The sequence below is a fragment of the Apium graveolens genome, chromosome 11 (assembly GCF_009905375.1).
Source record: "Apium graveolens cultivar Ventura chromosome 11, ASM990537v1, whole genome shotgun sequence".
In the NCBI taxonomy this organism is placed as follows: domain Eukaryota; kingdom Viridiplantae; phylum Streptophyta; class Magnoliopsida; order Apiales; family Apiaceae; genus Apium; species Apium graveolens.
In genome coordinates, this window is record NC_133657.1 from 145,196,307 (window position 1) to 145,216,651 (window position 20,345).

At 34.5% G+C, this 20,345-nt stretch overlaps 1 protein-coding gene and 1 non-coding gene across 2 annotated transcripts; one reads left to right on the forward strand and one right to left on the reverse strand.

The window, feature by feature from the left end:
- Positions 1-671: 671 nt before the first annotated feature.
- Positions 672-3,449, reverse strand: LOC141695989 (uncharacterized). The gene is made up of 4 exons (XM_074500188.1): positions 3,159-3,449; positions 2,297-3,062; positions 1,679-2,005; positions 672-1,615 (listed from the first exon to the last, which is right to left on the reverse strand). The coding sequence occupies exons 1-4, from the start codon at positions 3,447-3,449 to the stop codon at positions 672-674; spliced, it is 2,328 nt and encodes a 775-aa protein (XP_074356289.1).
- A 16,469-nt stretch (positions 3,450-19,918) lies between these two features.
- On the forward strand, positions 19,919-20,025 carry LOC141699486 (small nucleolar RNA R71). The gene has a single exon (XR_012565947.1). It is a non-coding gene; the product is annotated as a small nucleolar RNA R71 (small nucleolar RNA).
- Positions 20,026-20,345: the final 320 nt, after the last annotated feature.

Consider the following 20,345-nt stretch of genomic DNA (forward strand, 5'->3'; position numbering starts at 1 on the left):
TTTATTGCGCCAGAACCAAATACCCCATAACACAATAGCAACTTTACTAACTTCCTCCGCTGTTCCCTCGTTAATTTTCTGGATGAGCCAATCAGGTGCATAGAAAACCTCCTGCATATTGTAACTTAGGCCTGCATAATCCCAGCATTGAGAAGCGAACTGAAAGTCAAAAAAGATGTGAAGCAAATGCTCGACATCTCTGTTGCACATAGGGCAGATGATAGGCAGAGTCACGCCTTTAAACTTCAACCTATTTCTAACCGGTACATTATTACGATAAAACCTCCAAAGAAAAACTTTAATCTTGTGGGGAATAGCTAATCTCCAGAGTCTGTTCCACCCTTCCTTCTGTGTCACAACTACATTGCTCGTTACTTGGTTATGCCAGAACTTATAGCCCGATTTTACATCATAATGACCATTTTGAGAATGAGACCATGCTACGCGATCACAAACCTCCCTTTGGGGGAGAGAAATAGCCAGAATAGCTCGTGCATCTTCCTCTTGAAATCGAGTTTGAATCAACTCGACATTCCACTGCTTTGTCCCAGGAATAATTAGACTAGATACCAACTCTTCTCGTCCTGCATAAGTGTGACTGTTCTCAACCATAAAATCACGTTTTTGACGCAACCATGGGTCCTGTACTGCCACTATGTCATCACCGTTTCCTACAATCCACCTAAAACCTTTAAATAATGTCTCTTTTGCAGTATGGATACCTGTCCAGATGAAGTTGAGCTTGTGCCTTTTGAGGGTCTTAACAAGTGTGAATCAGCAAAATAACGAGCCTTATACAATCGAGAGACTAAAGCGTGTGGTTGATGCAAGAATTTCCAGCAATGTTTACCCAAAAGCGAAATATTAAAACCGTGTAAATTTCTGAAACCTAGTCCACCACTACACTTTGGGTAAATCATAGCATCCCATGATAACCAATTTACACCCTTGTAGTCTCCATTACCAGAGCTCCACCAGAAGTTGTTCAGCATTCTTTCGATTTCCTGGCACAAAGTTTTCGGAATTAGAAAACAGGACATGTAGTAGGAGGGTATCGATTGTGCGACATTCTTTATTAAAACCAGCTTCCCCGCTTTAGAAATAGGCTTAGATTTCCAACCTTGAATCCTCTGCCAAACCTTGTCTTTAATAAAGCCAAACACTTTCTTTCTCGACCTTCCCACCAACGAGGGCAAACCCAAGTATTTACTATCCTCCAGAGCTACAGACACCCCTAGGATGCCCATCAACTCCTCCTGTTTATCCCTCCTCACATTTGAGCTAAAAAAGACCCCTGATTTTTGAAAATTAACCGATTGGCCCGAATACTTCTCGTAATTATTAAGCAACTCCTTTATTGCCACCGTTTCCTCCGTGTTTGCTTTAAAGAACAAAAAACTGTCATCCACGAACAAGAGATGTGTTATCACTGGAGCCGTGGGGCTAATTTTACATCCATGTATCGTTCCTATCGCGGCAGCATTGTCTAGAGAATTAGAGAGACCTTCAAGACATAACAAGAACAAATACGGAGAAAGTGGGTCTCCTTGACGAAGGCCCCTCTTAGGAATGATAGGACCTATCGAAGAACCGTTGAAACAAACCTCGTACGAGACTGTATTAACACACAACATAATCCAATTTATCTACTTACTACAGAATCCCATACTTTGCATACGATGCTTCAAAAAAGCCCAATCAACTCTATCATACGCTTTGCTAATGTCCAATTTTAGTGCCACTTCACCCTCTCGACCCCCAGCATTTCTTTTCATATGATGAATCAACTCAAAAGCAACGAGAACATTGTCCGTTATGCTACGTCCTAGGACAAAAGCAAATTTTGTCTCCGAGATTAAGCCTGGTAAAAGAACCTTTAAACGATTGGCTAAAACTTTCGCTAAAATTTTGTACAACACGTTGCATAATGCTATTGGTCGAAAATCTTTCATAGAATTTGCGCCCACCTTCTTTGGTATGAGAACCAAATTGGTATTGTTAAAATCTTCAGGAAAGGTACATTTAGACAGCCATTCCTTACAACAGTCTTATACCTCCCTGCCCAACAGCTTCCAGAATTGTTGAAAGAATGCGGGGTTCAATCCGTCTGGCCCGGACGCTTTGTCCGGGTGCATTTGCTTGACAGCTACTGTAAATTCCTCAAAACTCATCTCCTCGACCAACCTACTATTCTACCCAGAAGATACCACAGAAGCATTTAAAGAATTCTCCATAACCACATTCGAGGATCCTGCAAAAATATTCTCGTAATAATTCCTCACAATTTGGCACATACCTTCGTGATCATTCACTAAAACTCCAGTCTCAGATTGAAGGCAAGAAATAAGGTTAGTCTTCTTCCTAGACGTGGCCGAGGCATGGAAAAACTTAGTATTAGCATCTCCCTCCTCCAACCAAAATAACTTCGCACGTTGTTTCCAGTAAGCTTCTTCGTGGTACAAGAGATCATTTAACTTATCTTTTTCCTCCAAGTACCTGGTAACCCCCTCCTCATCAATACGATTTACTAAACCATCAATAACCTCTTTCAACTTCTTCACTTTCTCCCTGAACTTGTTATAGAAATTCCTACCCCACTTTGCCATGAAAGAAGAGACATTTAACAATTTAGGTAACAAATGAGCAGGAGGAATCTCCGACCAGTATTCAGCAACCTCTTTGTGAAAACTAGGGTCTTTTAACCACGTATTCTCAAATTTGAAATGAAAGATTTTTTTCGAGATTGAAACATTCAAAAGATCCACCTGAATTGGGTCATGGTCTGAACAGGATGTATGATGAACAGTGAGGTTGCACAACGGAAACAACTTCCACCATGAATTTGTAGCAAACGCTATGTCTAGCCTTTCGCGAACCCAATCTTTCTTGCCCCTGCTTTTTTCCCACGTAAACTTACCACCTCCAAGATCTAATTCAGTTATAGAGCTGTCATCTAATGCCAAACGGAAACCCTCCATCAGATGATGAGGATGAGGAACTGTACCCCACTTGTCCAACTTTGATAATAAGTCGTTAAAATCACCAAAGATCAACCAAGGAAGCTGAGACATACCAGCAAGCTGCCTTATGAGGTCCCACGAATTCTTACGTCTACTTCACTCGGGATACCCATAAAAATAGGTTAATCTCCAAGTCACCACATTATTATTCAAAAACTGAAGGTCAATATGATTTTGAGAATAGCCTGAAATTTGACAATCAACATAGGACTTCCAGAAAACTGCCAAACCTCCACTACGACCAATTCTGTCAACCGAGAAACACTGAGCAAAACCAAATTTAACACGAAGAAATTCTATATTACTTGCTACTGAAATAGTTTCTGATAAAAAGAGAACATCAGGTTTACGATCCTTCAAAAGATCGCCGAGGACTCGAACTGTTCGAGGGTTCCCCAACCCCCGACAGTTCCACCCTTCATAATTCATAATGTTCGGCTAGATTGCCTCACAAGCGTAGCCAAAACTGTGCTGTCAGACTCTGTACAATCAACATTAGAAAGTGCAGAATCGGTGTTGTTTTTCCGATCCCATCCATATCCATATTGTCAACCTGGACTGGCCCATATCTTTTCCTCTTTCTCTCTTACAAATCAAGCCCATCAAGCTCTTCATAACCCGAACCACGAGTATTTATCCCACCAGAAAGTTCCCTCCCATTTTTTTGAATACTAGGATCAGATAAATCAAATCCCTTTATTTTCTCTCCAGCTGTTATCGATTTCCCCACTTTCACAATACTCTGCGATTGTCCCTCCGAAAAAACCTCCTTACTGTTATTCTTTCCGTACCTGTCGCCCCATGCATCGTCACCCTCCTCCCGTAGCCACTTGCTTTTCTCCTGCCCCGCCGCCCGACGGGGTGGTGCATGTAGCCAAGCACCCCATTCTTTCTCCAGCTCACTAGTTTGACTCTCGAATTTCCTTTGACAAAATCTCTCGGTGTGCGACAACATACCACATCTAAAACAGAAATCCCCAAGTCGTTCGTACTTGCATTGAACAATAAAATCAGCACCATTTCTTCTTATTATCTTCTTCTTTGTCCTCAGATGCTTTCTAACATCCACCTTAATTCTGATACGCATGCTTTCTCTCCAGATGCTTGTATTGTTGTTTGGATCATATTCAAGAAATGACCCAAAAAAGTTTCCCAGCTGCTTCCCTACAGATTTAGACATAAAACCCATAGGAAGGTCGTGGATTTGAATCCAAAAATAAACATCAACCAACGGGATTTTCAATGGATCTTCACCTGCAGATATTGTGTTAAAAACCAGAATCGCACCATCAAAGGACCAAGGCCCCCCTTCTGCACCCAACTAAAGTCATCCTTATGATAAAACTGAAACAAAAACATCCCCTTCTTCAGTTCTTTTATATGAATACCCATCGCAGGCCTCCATATGTCCGCCATTTTAGATCTCATGGCTTTGGTGTTAATGTTCTTCTCGGTGAGGAACCTTCCCACCAAACATAATTCAAACTTATTTGACCCCTGCTCGATTTCATCATCAAAACAGAGCTCCTCATTCTCCTCCACTTCAATATCTACCTCAGCCATTTGCGCACTGATATCGTCTATATTCGCCATGGTTACACAGCCTCACACAATCTCATGAACGAGAATGGAGAGAAAAATCACACCTCCCACATAAATTACGGAGAGAAAAATAATAAATTTTTAAATGTCTCTTTTGTTAACAATTCACTATCTGATTCTATTCATGTTAAATTATTTATAAATGTTTATAATAAGTGAATGTCACTACAGGTTGTTGTATTATATTAATCATGTTGTACTTTTTTGATAAGTTCATTTCCCAAAAAAGAAAGAAAATTATGTATGTATTGTATTAGCTTGTTTGATTTCGCGTTCATATTAGACTTAATTACACTAAGTGAGCCTAAATATAATTGTAGTACAAGAAAATGGATGAATTTATATAACACATTACTAAAGAAGGTTAATTTTAGAGGGTAATGTTCTTAACTTTAATTTTAATGACTTTTTTGCTACATAATTGAGTATATACGTATGTCCAAGTATATATCGTCAAAAGTAGCTCTCAAACTCAACAGTAACTTATAATGAAAGAAATATAACTATTATAACTTATGATGTCATTTTTTTATGAAGATAAAATGTGAATCCAATTGAATTTCACCGGCTAATAATCTTTCGAAATTATGTTGTGCTAGAGTCCCATATGTCTGTCTTGGAAGTTATTCCAGCTTCTATTTACTTGATAGTTATCCAATTTCATGGATTAAAATCTAAAAACAGTCAATAAACATTTAATTATAACAAATTTGAACAAACATGCCATGTTATGGATGTGACTTTCATAAATTTTCGGAAAAACAATGATTATACTGGTGTGATGTTGACGTATGTATTTTCGTGAACTATGTGATCGACTTCACATTTTTAATGTTAAGTATCTAAATATTAAAACCAAGTAAATATTTAATAAAATGGTATTCTTGTAAGATTATTACATCCTTATATATAATAAGTATAAGAGACTTTTTATCCAAAACTTTGGTCATGTACTATCCAAAATAATCTCAAACGTTGATATGGTAAAATAAAAAACTAGGCGATTAATATTATATCTTATTAAAATAATTGCATAATTAATACAATCATAGATAGAAAATAATTACATTGTTTTACAATTATTCAAACACCAATTGCGATAAAATTTGAGAATACAATCCTAGATAGAATTCGATTAAAGATTTAACAAATCATAAATATAAACAATTACATTATTTTACTTCTTTTCGAACACCAAAATATGTTACAATGATGTAACAATAGATTCGATACGATTAGATATTCTACTATATTTCTGTAATTCAATTCCATATCCATATTTTTCTCAATATTTGCATATTTATCAGAATAATATAATAACAAACCATAAATAAAAACAATAGAAGCAACATCATAAGTAATAATACATATGTATATTAAAGAATTTAAAAAAATAAAAAAGATTAAATTTGAAAAAACTCGCATCTCACGGGTTATAAGCTAGTTAAACATAAGGCGAGCAGATCGATTAGTATTTTCTTGAATATTTTACATGGGACTTGGTTCCTAAATTAAACTAGAATTTTAGATGTCAAATCCATCTATTTATGTATCTTTTATAGATAATTACTTAATTCTCTTAGGTTTCACTACCTTTTCCTAGTATATTTTATTATGAATGATGGACTATATTGTGTAAATTATATATTGGACTTCTTGTTGAGAAGAGATTACCCACTCTAAATCTTAATATTAGTAGATACCCATGTGTGATCGGATTTATTTCTTATACCAAAACTATCTCTGATTCTTATGGATGTTGTGTTCATTAACATTGTGAAGAAATATCATCGAGTGAGTATTGTAAGAATTAATTTAAGGGATGCACAGATGAGGGTTTACCTTCCTAATAATGCATATATAAGGGAAATATATTATATATGATCATAAAATACTTTGGGCATTCATTGTCAAGCAAGAATAATGCTAGATCCATAAAATTATATACAATTTTTTTTATAGCATGAACATGTGCTATTTATTGATTGGAATGTGCCCCTCTGCATTCACATAAACAATTTACTTAAAACATCATGCCTCATATGTCACATTATTTTGTAAGTATTTTGTGTACCAAAGTTTGTGCATCTAGCAAAATTAACAATAAAGAGGTTTTTAGACTTGAACCTTATTTATACGTTGTTCAAGTTAACCCGTTCCTAATTGTAACAGGAAAATTAAAAATAAAAAACATATTTTCACTTTGGCTCGTTACGTGACAAACAACGCATTTGCATGGTTTCAATATAATTATGCCTATTCAGAATAACATGCATCATTTATTGTAAAAACTTTCGTACTGAAAGCATGTACATCCATTCATTTATCCTAAGGCAAGAAATTTACACCATAGTTCCTAGTAAAAAAATATTTGAACATCTGTATCTACCTAGATTCTATGAAGATGTATTAGATCATGTTGTCGACGATCTTCATCAACATTATTAAGATTTTTTAACAACAAATAATGATCACAGTTATCGACCACCATTATTCATTGAAGATGGATAATATTTGCATCCAAAACAATTATGACTTAATACAAAACATGATCACTATTACTTTCGTTAAAGAATTAAAAAGGGGATGGTCATTACTAGTTGCTAATAACAATATTAGCATATCCAAAATGTCAAAATGTGGGATCATTAATCAATAAATATTTTACGTACACATTGGTCACACAACATGGTCATGGATGATTTTGTGCCATGGGTTATGAGTCAGTGAAGAATGTATAATAAATATTTTTTTAAAGCTCAGGTAGTTATGAACCCCTTATGAATTATTAATATTATTGTTGTAACAAATTGGAAAATCGCAAGTTCTCGAAACAAGTTACTTAATTTCAGTACTACATTTAAAATTATTTTCTAGTGAATGAAATTAGAATTAATTTAGGTTGATAATTAATAAAACCTTTGATATATGTTTCATGCAGTCCATCTCCGATAAAGTATATTTTTTTTATTATGGGCCAAACATGTAAAAGCAAAAAAAGTAACTTCTTATTAACTAGCAAACTCCCCCTTTGAAAAAATTATATCGGAATACTCGCAATGCTACTTCAAACTTCAATGCCACTTCAGAGTCACGATCACTACCTCTACAACTCATGGTTTGAGATCTTTTCCACTCGGTCCATACTTAAAATATTTTGTTATTATCTGGAATTCCTTAATTAGGCCCATAATAGAAGGTGTACATGCCTTCTTCTTAAACTCATTATAGAATATCTCACCTGACTCTTTGTAGGTACTTACTACCAAATTTCCCGCTATCACCACTGTAATTTATTAAAATAAAATATCGAATTGCTTACTCCCTCTGTCCTAGTCAATTCTATATGTTTTCTATTTTGGAATGTCCCTCTTATTTCTCTACGTCACCAAAAATAGTAAGTTTATAATAATATAAAAACAATTTATGTTATATTACATTCACTACACAGGTACCAACACTCATCATTAAACTTTATCATTAAACTTAAAGCAGTACTTATAGTTAAGTTAATTACTTGCCCCTTTTTTCATTATACAAAAACCTTACAAATTTATTTCATGCCTTCCCTGTCTCTACACATCTGTTCTTCCCAGTCCTCATTATAGTGTTATTGTCGATGAAAAAATTGATGATTTATTGAATGAAACAAATCTTGTATTTTAAACAGGACCAATAGTTTGTCTGTGTATTAAGTATATATTATTAACATTATTCGCATTTCAGAGTCAATGATTAGAAATCAGAGATTAAATGGGTTTCATAATTTGTAACTAATACTTACTACTGTTGTTCAGGTAGCTATCAACAACAGAATAACGAGTAATGAAATTCGAATCAGTCTTTCTTGAATCAGAGATTTGCAATATACCAAATACACCTCATCTTTTGGACAATGTATACATAATATAAATACTTGTTATAATACATAATTAAATGTAAACATTCCATCTTTGATCCAACAGAATAATCACATAAGGTACATTAATATAAGATTACATATGCTACTTCCTTATCCCTATTAAAAAGGTACAGATTTATAAAAGAGAGTTTTACATTAGATCAAAAATATGTATACTCCATGGGAGTATAACTTATCCACTATCGTTGGTTCTCTCATTTAATACCTTTTCCACTATGTATAGTAGAGCATTGATTTGAGTATGTGGTAACCCAAGACGTTCAAGCTTCTTTTCGCCCATGTGCGGGAGCTTATAATTTTATTACCAATGTGTTTTAGTATCTTGGTCATATAATTTATAAGTGACAACCAAACGTAATTTAAAGTGGTATGACTAACATTTTTATGGGCTTGCTTCACGCCATCAACTAATTGAGTAACTGTTTTAGGTGCCTTCTCATGTTGTTGTCCCTATATTATTCTAAAAAAACCAAATTGTTGATATTGAGATCTGCACTATTAGATGGTTGATTAGCTAATGTAATGTATAAATCACCATCTTGTGCAACCTTGATAATTTTGTGGTCATTGTCACTTATATGAGGTCTAGCATTATCTTGTTAGATGACTATATGTTTGTTAAAGTCGGATGACCATTTACTTTTATAGCCAGAAAAATCTTTTCGATTAAACATTTCTTGATCATAATCTTGGTGATGCTTTCTATAGGTTACACTTCTATGATACCTCTTGCTCTATTTTTACTTGCTCTAGCCGCCAGCTCCTCAATAGTGAAAGGAAATATTCCTATTTTTCCATCAAATATACAAAAACCATATTTTTCATATCAAGGCCTTGCAACTGCACTCATAAACATAACCTTTGTTATAAATCTCTTATATTTGCAAGTTCTATGCGGTTCTGACTCACTTGGGAATAGGTATTATTTTTGTGATGTTCTTGTCATACAAAACATGCTAAGTTTGCAGAATATAAATGTTTTTCATGTTGCATAATATATATGTTTAGTTTCAAAATCTACATATCGTATGTATGAGATTTTCATAATTTTATTGAAATAATGATACCTGTGTGAAATATGTTTTGAAAGATATATATTTTACTACATATTTTATACATCTAAGATTTAAAATAAGTTGTCAAACTTACCAATAATATTATAAATGTGTGATTGAGATTAGTTTGAAAGTGCACTATTCAAAGAAAATATATCAATCATCTACATTAAAAATAGACCAATAGTGAGAAATCTATCAAGCAAAATGATAGGAATGATTTACCGAATAAATATAAAATTATTCAAGTCTATAATAAAAATATGTCTTTTATAATTTGCCCACCTAAATTTAACTATTAATAATGATATCATTCAATTTATTCAAAGAAGTAATTATTAAATTTATATTTGTATTTTGATCTTATTTTACTGTAAAAACTACAAATAAATAAGTATTGGTTGGTGGTTGGGTGATAATTAGGATATAATGTAACATCTTATGCATGTTTCAAAGCAACTCAACCTATTTGACCATAAACTTAGTGTAACAAATAAATATAATAAATAATTATAATAAAATTTTACTATTGAGACTTAGATTTTTTCTAATTTTGTACTAATAAATAGCATCTTCCTAACAAACTTCGTTTACTCTGTTTGACATCCTAGAGATAAGAAAAAAACAACCATTTAAACAAAACTGTGGGCTCTAAAACACAAACAATAGGTTAAATTACTAAAGGACAAAAAAATTATATATATGAGATGCTTGCAGATATCTATTGGATTTTGTTTCATTTAATTTCAAAATAAACAGAAATGAAAAGTAATAATAGGACGTGGTAACATTTATTTTGGTAGACAATGCTCTTTCTACCCTTATCTATAAGGCGTTGAAATATTTTTGAAGGGGTGCATCTCTATTTACTTATAAATTGAAATACTTGTGTTGTTAGTACCAAACTCGGTAGAGTATTAAGCCTTTACTAAGTAAAATAGACACAAATGATTATTGCTTAAAGTTTTATGTTCTAAGAGTAGTTTAATATGTACCAAAACATGTATGGAGTTTTGTTAGTGGATCAAGATGCAATATGTTTAGCCGATGCTAATGCCTCTCTTACTAGATGGAATTATTATGAAGGTATATTTTTGAAATTATTTAGTTTTGGAAAAGAGAATTAAATGTGTTTTAATTGAGTGTTATATGTATATAAAATGCTAATTTTAAAGGTGGAGTTAGGCTAACTTGTTCCATTACTTTCATTACTAGACCTATAATATGTTTATTTACATAAATTGTTAATTAAATATATGTGATTTAGCTAGAAATTTTGAAATGTTATTGATGAAATATGTGAACGTCATTATTTTAGAAATTATCCTGATTTTTGAAAGTTTTGGATGTAAATATATCTGAATTAGTAAAACTTGATTTTTTGTCATTTATTAAAAAGTACATTGATTTCATGTCATGTTTTCATCAATATTTGATCTAATTTTCAAAATAATGTTATTTTATGTGTACTCTAATAAATATTTAAGACTGAATTACAATTAAGGAGGTGAATTAATTAGCAAAAAAATAATTAAGGATGTGAATTTATTGTGAATTTCTCTTTATATTGTTATTTGTTTTTAAATTTGATTAGTTGACTTCTTCAATGCAGTAACCACAGTATCTCATACCGCGGACATCGTGTGGCAACTAGGGCATAAATTATTCGATCTTATTCTGATGGAAGTTAATATGGCACAAGTAAATGGTTTTGAACTTGTGAAACTCATCACACAACAGTACAAAATACCTGTAGTATGTAAGTTCAGAACTATTCTTATATATAACAGTTGTATCATGTACTTGTTAATTATATTTATAGATGTGGTAGCAATGAAAGTTATATTGTTATCCATTATTAGAAATTTGGGAATAACTGTTGTACTATATTTGTTATGCACTCTTTGTAAGAAGAGGGAATAATTATATTATGAAGTTTAGTTGTGGGTTACTAATAAAATTAATCTTATGTGGAGCAGTGATGTCAAAGGAAGTCAACAGCGATCTAACTGGTGAGGGACTTACAAGCGGTGCCACGTCTTTCTTGGTAAAGCCTATAATGGCCGATGATGTTAGAGACATGTGGAAGTTATGTGAATTAAGAAAGATTGGTGTTAACATCAATAATGATATTACTAGAAGACCTCTAGTTAATGTAGCATCTGCAACATCTGCAAACATTTGCTTCTCTTCTGTTAATGAAAATTCCGATGACAAACCAACAAGTAAGAACCCCTTAAATAATATTTAATTGATATATATACTGTAATGGTCGAATTAATAATATTATGTTACTTTTAATTTTTATACAGAAGGGACTAACAAGATTGTTTGGACACCAAGGCTTCACACTCGATTCGTTGAAGCTCTTTTGATCATCGGTTATCATAGTAAGCTACATCACATATCTATGAATTGACTTTATATATGTGATTGTTGACATATATTTTTTAATACAGATGCTAATCCAAACATGATATTGGAAGAAATGAATGCACCCGAAATCACGCGAAAACAAGTGGGAAGTCACTTGCAGGTTTGTGAAATATGTCCTTTATTATTGTATATATTTGCATATTTAGAATTGAAGATTATTTTTTAATACTTTCCTTTTGTTAACATTTTGTTAACTGTAGATATAATCTTCATTATATTGATTATTGTGGAACTGATATGTAATGCAGAAATATAGAAAGTTTGTGAACAATACTTTGGATGGCAAGATAAGACTTGGGTCTTCAAAATATGGCAACAATTATATTTATCACTCAAATCTTGTAGGTGGAAATCCTAACATAGTTTTGATTAATCAACTTAGAATAGATCGAAGAACCGGTAAGAAAGTAGCTCCAATTCCAGCATCCTTAACTCCGTTCAACAAAACTGGTGAGCTAATTTTTTATTACAAATAAAACCAATTTATTAATTTTCTTGATTAATATTATATCTGTTTCACTTATGCAGAGTCTTCTTCAAGGAGGATAGTAAATGAAGTATCAATGCAGACTAATTATATGTCTTCTATAAATGTTGCACCACACCAATTTGGTTGTGCTACTTATCAAAATGACTATAATTTGAACAAGGGAAATAGTTTCGGGAGAAGCACTGTTTATGATAAACCTATTCAAAATGTGAACTATCAGGCTAATCAGATGTGTCATTTTAATCGAAATATTGTGGTGCCACATCAAAACTATGATTTTAATGAAGAAGGGCTGGTTGGAGGAGCTAACGCTCCTAATTTGTTTCTAGAACCAAATCTTATTGGAACTTCTGGTACCCGTCATCCATCAATTCATAATAACTGCACTTATGAACAAACACCTACAGTGGGAGGACAAGGCAACACTATCATCTTTAATGTAAACAATTTTAATGGAGTTCAGGTAAAATAAGTTTGATATACCTGTAGATTGAGTATCAGTATACTATTAAGGCGGTGCAAACCATATATTTTCCACTCTTTTCACCATAAAACATGTTACACAAAGCACCATTATATGTATAATACTCTCTCTTTTCAAATTTATATCATTTCTTTGTGTCACGGAACTATAATTGGTTTTGTACAGCTGGAAAATGTGGAATCTAATCCAAGTGCTGGGACTTCATTTGGTGCTCACCAGTTTGGAACTATGGCCAGGGTGGATGAGCAGGCATGTCTATAATATATATTTGCATGTTACACTATTTTTGAATTTGTTTTTAATATTACCCACATTTTATTTATTTTTCAAACTTAACGTAGATTGGAAACATGGGACCAAATCTAAACATGTTTCATGGACGGAACAATGGTAAGATTTTTGTATTCGTGGTTAATCTGTCTTCTTTACCTAAAGACACTTGGTCTGTAAATTCTAGTGCTACAACTCATATAATTGTATTATAGCAGGGTCGCATGTGAAGCCGAACGCTAGTTGATGCTAAAATATTCATATATGAGGGCGATAAGATTAAAGTTTCGGTTGAAGATATTTGAAAATTTAGATTATTGTTAAAAACTTGTGTTTATTTAGATTTATTAAGACTTTTATTGCACCGTATTTTAGACAGAATCTCTTTTAAATTTGCAGTTTGGACAAGTATGGCTACACTTGTTCCTGGAAATAATAAAGTTAATTTTTCTTTAAATTCAAATATGGTTGTCAATGGTTCTTTAATTGAAAATCTTTATATACTTGACACTATTACTTTTATTAATTAAATTTTCGTTCAAGTGCAAAAGGTACAAAGCTTAAGTTGATAAAAATTATGCCATGTTGGGACACAATCGTTTATGTCATATCTCTAAACAGAGAATTCAAAGGCTTCTGGTTGATAGATTTCTTGATCACTTATATTTAAGTGATTTTTAAGTTTTTATAGAATATATTATAGGAAAATGAATAAACTCAAGATAGTTAGTTGCTAGTAGAGCTGCAAGTTTCTCAGAACTGATTCATACCGATATGTGTGCACCATTCTGTACGACCTCCTTATAGTTTCTATTTTGTTGGGTATCTAGAGCATATTAACAGATTTAAGTCTCATGACTCCAGTTCTAGATCCTTCTTTGAGACTGATATTGTAAGATTTTTTGAAAATTGTTGTTTTTTAGAGTGAAAATATAGGCAAAAGTATTATCTTTGAAGAGGATAGCCATGACCGTAGTCAATATATTACAGAGAGAAATGTCAAATTATGCTACCTATTATTCTTTAAAGCCTTCTGGTTCAAGAAAACACTGAGAATCCCAGTTAATAACCAACTGTGCCAACTCAACCACCTCATGAATGAAAAGAATTGTCACTAATTAGATCTACTAGAGAGCGAAATAGAACGATTCCATATGATTATATTGATTTTCTACAAGAACATGGTGGAATGGAAAATGGAGAAGATGATACTTTTCATTGTAATTCAAACACGAAAATACATGCAAGCGTACGCGATCACAAGTAGTATAAGATTTAAGTTGATAAATCACCACACACAAAGGATTTAAAACAATTAACTTTTGAAATCCATAGATAAATCCGTTCGAACCCCATGACAACGATTAGTTCATAATCGAACTCCGGCAGCGGCGCCAAAAACTTGTTAGGGCGGAAAACACGCGCTAATAATACACGCAAGTATACGCGTTCGCAAGTAATATAGAATACTTTCTAGTTCATTCCCACAGAGACTCAGACTAATTAAGTTCAATTAACACTCACTAACCAATGTATGATTACTTCTCAATGTTAAGACAATAACACGTAGAATTTATCAACTAAGTATTAACTATAATTAACTACGAGAATTAAACACTTAATTGACACTTGAATTAACAATATTAAACACACATGAGATCAAAACTTCATTACTACTTCCTTCAATAGATATTGTTATTACCCTTAGCATGTAACGGTGATGATATTAATCGAACAACACAAAACTGATAAAAGCCAACCTTCGTTGTACTTATACCATTCTACCAAACATCCACAATTAAGATAGAAGTTAAATAGTCATCAATTATGTTGAGACCCTATATGTCTACAGAATTTGACAACATAATGATTTAAGCACAAGTTATTCCTTATGATTACACAGGGCAAGTAAAATGGTTAGAGTTACCCACTAATCATGCATACACATACATGAACCTATGCTAGCATGGCAAGTTCTAAATCTCAAGATCCACCGTCGCTTCACAAGAGATTAACACCCTATCTTATATGTTCGCGACGCACATAAGATGAATAAGCACAACCAATACTAGATATCATACAATCATCACACACTAAGGTATTAGACAACTAACTAAAGAATTCCATAGCAAATCCGTTACGACCCCATGATCACGATTAGCCCATGATTGAACTCATCGTCACCATGGGTTTATATGAAAACATGATAATAACACACAAGAATAATTAATAAAACTACTTATATTAAACCAGAGTACGTCACAAGAGTAAATAGGTTCAAAGTAAAGAAAACTAGCATCCACTGATACAACAAATAAAAGAATCACGAGAAAACTATGCTTCCTCTTCTTCGTTGCGATGTGTTAAAACGGTCTTCTTCCTTATCTTCTTGCTCCTCGATTGATACCATGATTCAACACACGTGAAATGTCTCTGAAAACTACTTATATAGAAGCCCCACAAAACCCAACTATCTCAGAAGTCAGAAGTCCAGCAGAACAAAAACTCTAAAAATCAGAATTTTAATTCGCGCCCCTGAGCGGCCGCCCAGCAATCCTGAGCGGGCGCCCAACTTCCTGAGCGGCCGCTCAGCCAGGCTGAGCGGACGCCCAGCACATTTCTGGAAATTTTTCTATTTTGTTCCCGTTCTCTGCTGCATTCTGCTCCTAACTTCCCACTTGCAATGCCAAGCACATACTAAGGCTTATTCTTGATGAAATCTCTCCACAAATGCAAGTAATACCCTGAAATGCACAAACACTAGAAAAATGCATCAAATACATAAAATACTTGATTTGAAGACATCAATTCAAGCTATTCTAAGACGTTTTAAGTGGTATAAAATGCCACTTATCTGGCGCGCGGCTTCTCTGACATCGGGCGCGGCCGCCCCGGTCTCCCGCGCGGGCGTGCCGTGCCTCTGTACTTTTCTGCATTTTTCTTGCTTCGGTTGTATTTTGAGTTCCGTCTGTCATAATTTGGTGATTCAATAGTCAACGCGAAGATATCGAGATGCTCTTCAACATGAACATGGCCTAGGCTTCCAATTCTGATCTCTTTTCAGCATATTTCCTTGAAAAGCTCATTTATTCATCCAACTAATGTCTGTAATGCGAAAACACAAAAACACATCAAACATACCAGATACTTGAGTCCAAAACACCAATTTAAGCCTATAATGAAGTGTTCCAAGTAGATATAAAATCCATGTATCACACCTCCAAACTTGAATCGATGTTTATCCTCAAGCATAAATAGACTCAAAAACTACAAAACAACCTAATGCATGAATGCAACTACAAGAATGCAACTAAATGATAATGCAATTGATCCCCTCAGAATAACCATAACCAATCAACAAGCTAATGCCTCTAAGAATGCAATGACTTTTAATAGAGTTTAAATAAACCTCAAAAATCAACTCACAAATCAGAAACATGCGTGTGTGGATGCTTCACAGATATACTCTCGATACTAGATCAATAACCATAACTTATCTATAATAAAAACAATCACGAGTTTATAAACAGAATAGATGTTAAATGCATAATGACTCACAACACTTTCATTTTACTAGAGTTATACAAGGATTCATGTTATTATTGAACATATAACAGAGATGCTTATTTGACCGTATAATGAATGAGGTCCCAAAAGACTTATACAATAATAACCATGTAGCGAGCGTTAGGTTAGCGGATCCCAGACTATAAAAGCCTTAGGTCACTAGGCACAAAGTCCCCTAGAACTTAATAGCTCGAGTATTAAAGAGCTCACTCTTGATCAATAATGCATAAACACATATTTTTTTCTTTTCACTTTTTCTGTTTTTCTGTTTTCTTTTTCAACAATTTCTGAATGAGTGCATTTCGCTCCATCTCATTCAACCCTAGACTACTCATATAAAAATATATGTGTTGGCTACTAGCCATTTGACACCTAGCCTTATTCACAACTAGCAATGAAATCCTATTTTTCTCCAGTTCAAAATCAGTGTTTTTACGTCATTACGAGAATACCGAAAATTCTAGATTTAAACAAGTGATTAAATCTCAACAAATAAACAAGTATGATCATGAACTAGCTCAAAAGCAATCCTATAAGACTTGTGAATTTTTTTTTTCTGGCATGCAAATCAATTCATTAAGACTTAAACAACCCTTTATTCGTCATCACCACACTCAAATTAACATCAACTTATCAGACAGAAATAGCTCAACCTAAGGGATCATGCTATATGCATGCAAATGCAACTATATGAACTCACATAAAAACACAAACACATATGTCCTATATGAACAATCATGCAAAATATAAATGAAATACAACTAAACTAAAAATAAACATGTTATATGAATCTATATGGACACACACAAACTACTAATCCTTACATTATCACCCCCAAACTTAAAATTTTCAATGTCCTCATTGAAGGTAATAATAAGGATACAAGGTAAACCTAGTTAGTGGGAGGATCACCCTCTTCGGGTGGAGGATCGGGTGGTCTATCAACCTCGACATTAGTTTCTCGAAAAACAGTACTGAGAGTGTGTGTCAAATCTTCAGCAAAACGTTGGTTGATGTCATGCATGGCCTCAATACGCCATATCAACCTTCTATAATGCGCATCACCAAGACCAAACCTATCAACTGTCTGTGGTGCATGAGAGGGACCCTTTGTAAGCATGGGAGGATCCAGTCGGCCACCCTTTAGATTATCATAGATATATTCCAACCCCTTGTCAGGGGGTGCACCTAAAAATGCATAACTCAAATGATCTGGCAGCGGTATGAGTCCAAGTATGGGAGCTTCTTCAATAGACGGCTCGAAACACCCCTGAGAAATTTTCAGCTCTGCTTACCCAAGAGAATCGAATGGCATATCCAACTTCCTCTTTCATAGAGGTGCATTCAAAACATGTAGTTGCTCTGCTCCTTTTTCATCTTCAATAACTGATTCCCCTATTAAGGATCTCTCTAAAGTATCTGACTTTGACAATCGCTCAAGCTCCGAATTCATGACAGAGTCGACCCGCTCTACTTTAAAGCACTCCTCTTTATATGTGGGTAACTTTATTTCCTTGAACACATTAAAAGTGACCTTCAGATCTTGAACCTTCATCGTAAGCTCTCCTTTTGGCACATTGATCATAGTTCGGCCTGTAGCCAAGAATGGTCTTCCCAAGATGATGGAAATCTTCTCACCTTCCTCGAAATCCAGAATTACAAAATCATCAGGGAAGATGAGTTTGTCCACCTTGACCAAGACATCCTCCCCTATACCTCGTGGATAAGTGATGGTCCGATCAGCCAGTTTCCAGGACATGTTTACCGGTTTTGGATTAGCCAGACCAAGTTTCTTGAAAACGGACAAGGGCATCAGATTGATGCTAGCTCCCAAGTCACATAAACACTTGTTGAAAGATAAGTTTTCAATATTGCAAGGAATAGTGAAGCTTCCAGTATCTTTAAACTTTAGAGGCAATTTCTGTTACAGCACAGCACTGCACTCTTTTATTAAAGCAGCGGTTTCCAACTCCTCAAGCTTCAACTTCCGAGATAGAATACCCTTCATGAACTTAGCATAGCTCGGCATTCATTCTAGAGCTTCTGTAAATGGTATATTGATATGCAGCTTCCCGAAAACCTCCAAAAACTTAGCAAATTGCTTGTCAAACTTCTGCTTTTGAAGCCTTCTCGGATACGGTGGAGGTGGGTAGACCTGTTTATCCCCAGTATTACCCTCAGGAGGATTACTTTTAACATCTTTCTTCTTCGGTTCCCCCTCGGTATCCTTCTACACAACCTTTTCATCTACTATCTCATTTTCAAGAATTGGCAAGGGTGTAGATGCACCTGCATTTTGAACAGAGTTTTCAGAATCTTCATCTTGTTGAATTTTGGGGCTCGCAACCTTTCCAGATCTCAAGGCGATTGCCTTCAACTCTTTGACTTCCTTTTTTCCTAGATTAGCTTCTGTATCACTAGGAAGAGCTCCTGGTTGACGGTTCAATAAAGCGTTGGCAATTTGCCTTATTTGATTTTCAAGAGTCTTGATAGAAACTGCTTGGCTTTTGCACATAAGCCTCAACTCCTCCAATTCAGATTTTTCATTAGTAGATTGACCAACACTTCCATATGGTTGTTGTTGAAGTTGAAGTTGTTGTCTTGGTGTATACTGTTGTTGAAAACCAAGAGGGTTGAATTGCTTTGCTCTAAACTGCTGATAAGGCTGTTGTACCGCATTCTGGTTGTTGTGACCTCTGAAAGTTGCTCACAATATGGGCTGACTCATTAGATATAGCACACTGCTCCGTCTCATGCACACCTGCACAAAGCGCATAAATACTTATGATCTTATTAATTCTATAGTTAGCCAAAGAATCCACTTTCATCATTAACGCCTTTAGTTGAGCAGCTATAGCCGTAGCTGTATCCAACTCCAGAATTCCTGCTACCTTTCCTTGAGGTAGTCTCTGAGTTGGATTCTGATATTCATTAGCAGCCATCAGTTCAATTAGCTTATAAGCTTCATAATAGCTGTTAGCCCATAAGGCTCCACTTGATGCTGCATCGAGCATGGGTCTGGACTGCGCTCCCAAACCATTATAAAAGCAATTGATGATCATCCAATCAGGCATTCCATGATGAGGACACTTCCTAAGCATATTCTTGTAGTGCTCCCCAGCCTCACACAAAGATTTTCCTGATTGTTGTGCAAATTAAGTAAGAGCATTCCTGATTATAGCTGTCTTCGCCATAGGGAAGAATTTAGTAAGAAACTTCTAAGAAAAATCTTCCCAAGTAGTGATAGAACCTGCTGGTAGAGAATGTAACCAACACTTAGCTTTATTCCTCAGAGAGAATGGGAAAAGCCTCAGCTTCACAGCATCTTCAGAAACATTATTGAACTTGAAAGTGTCACAGATCTCGATGAAATCTCTAATGTGCATATTGGGATCTTCCGTTGGAGAACCCCCAAACTGGACTGAATTCTTCACCATTTGAATTGTGCTAGACTTGATTTCAAAAGTATTAGCCATAATGGCTGGTCTGACAATGCTAG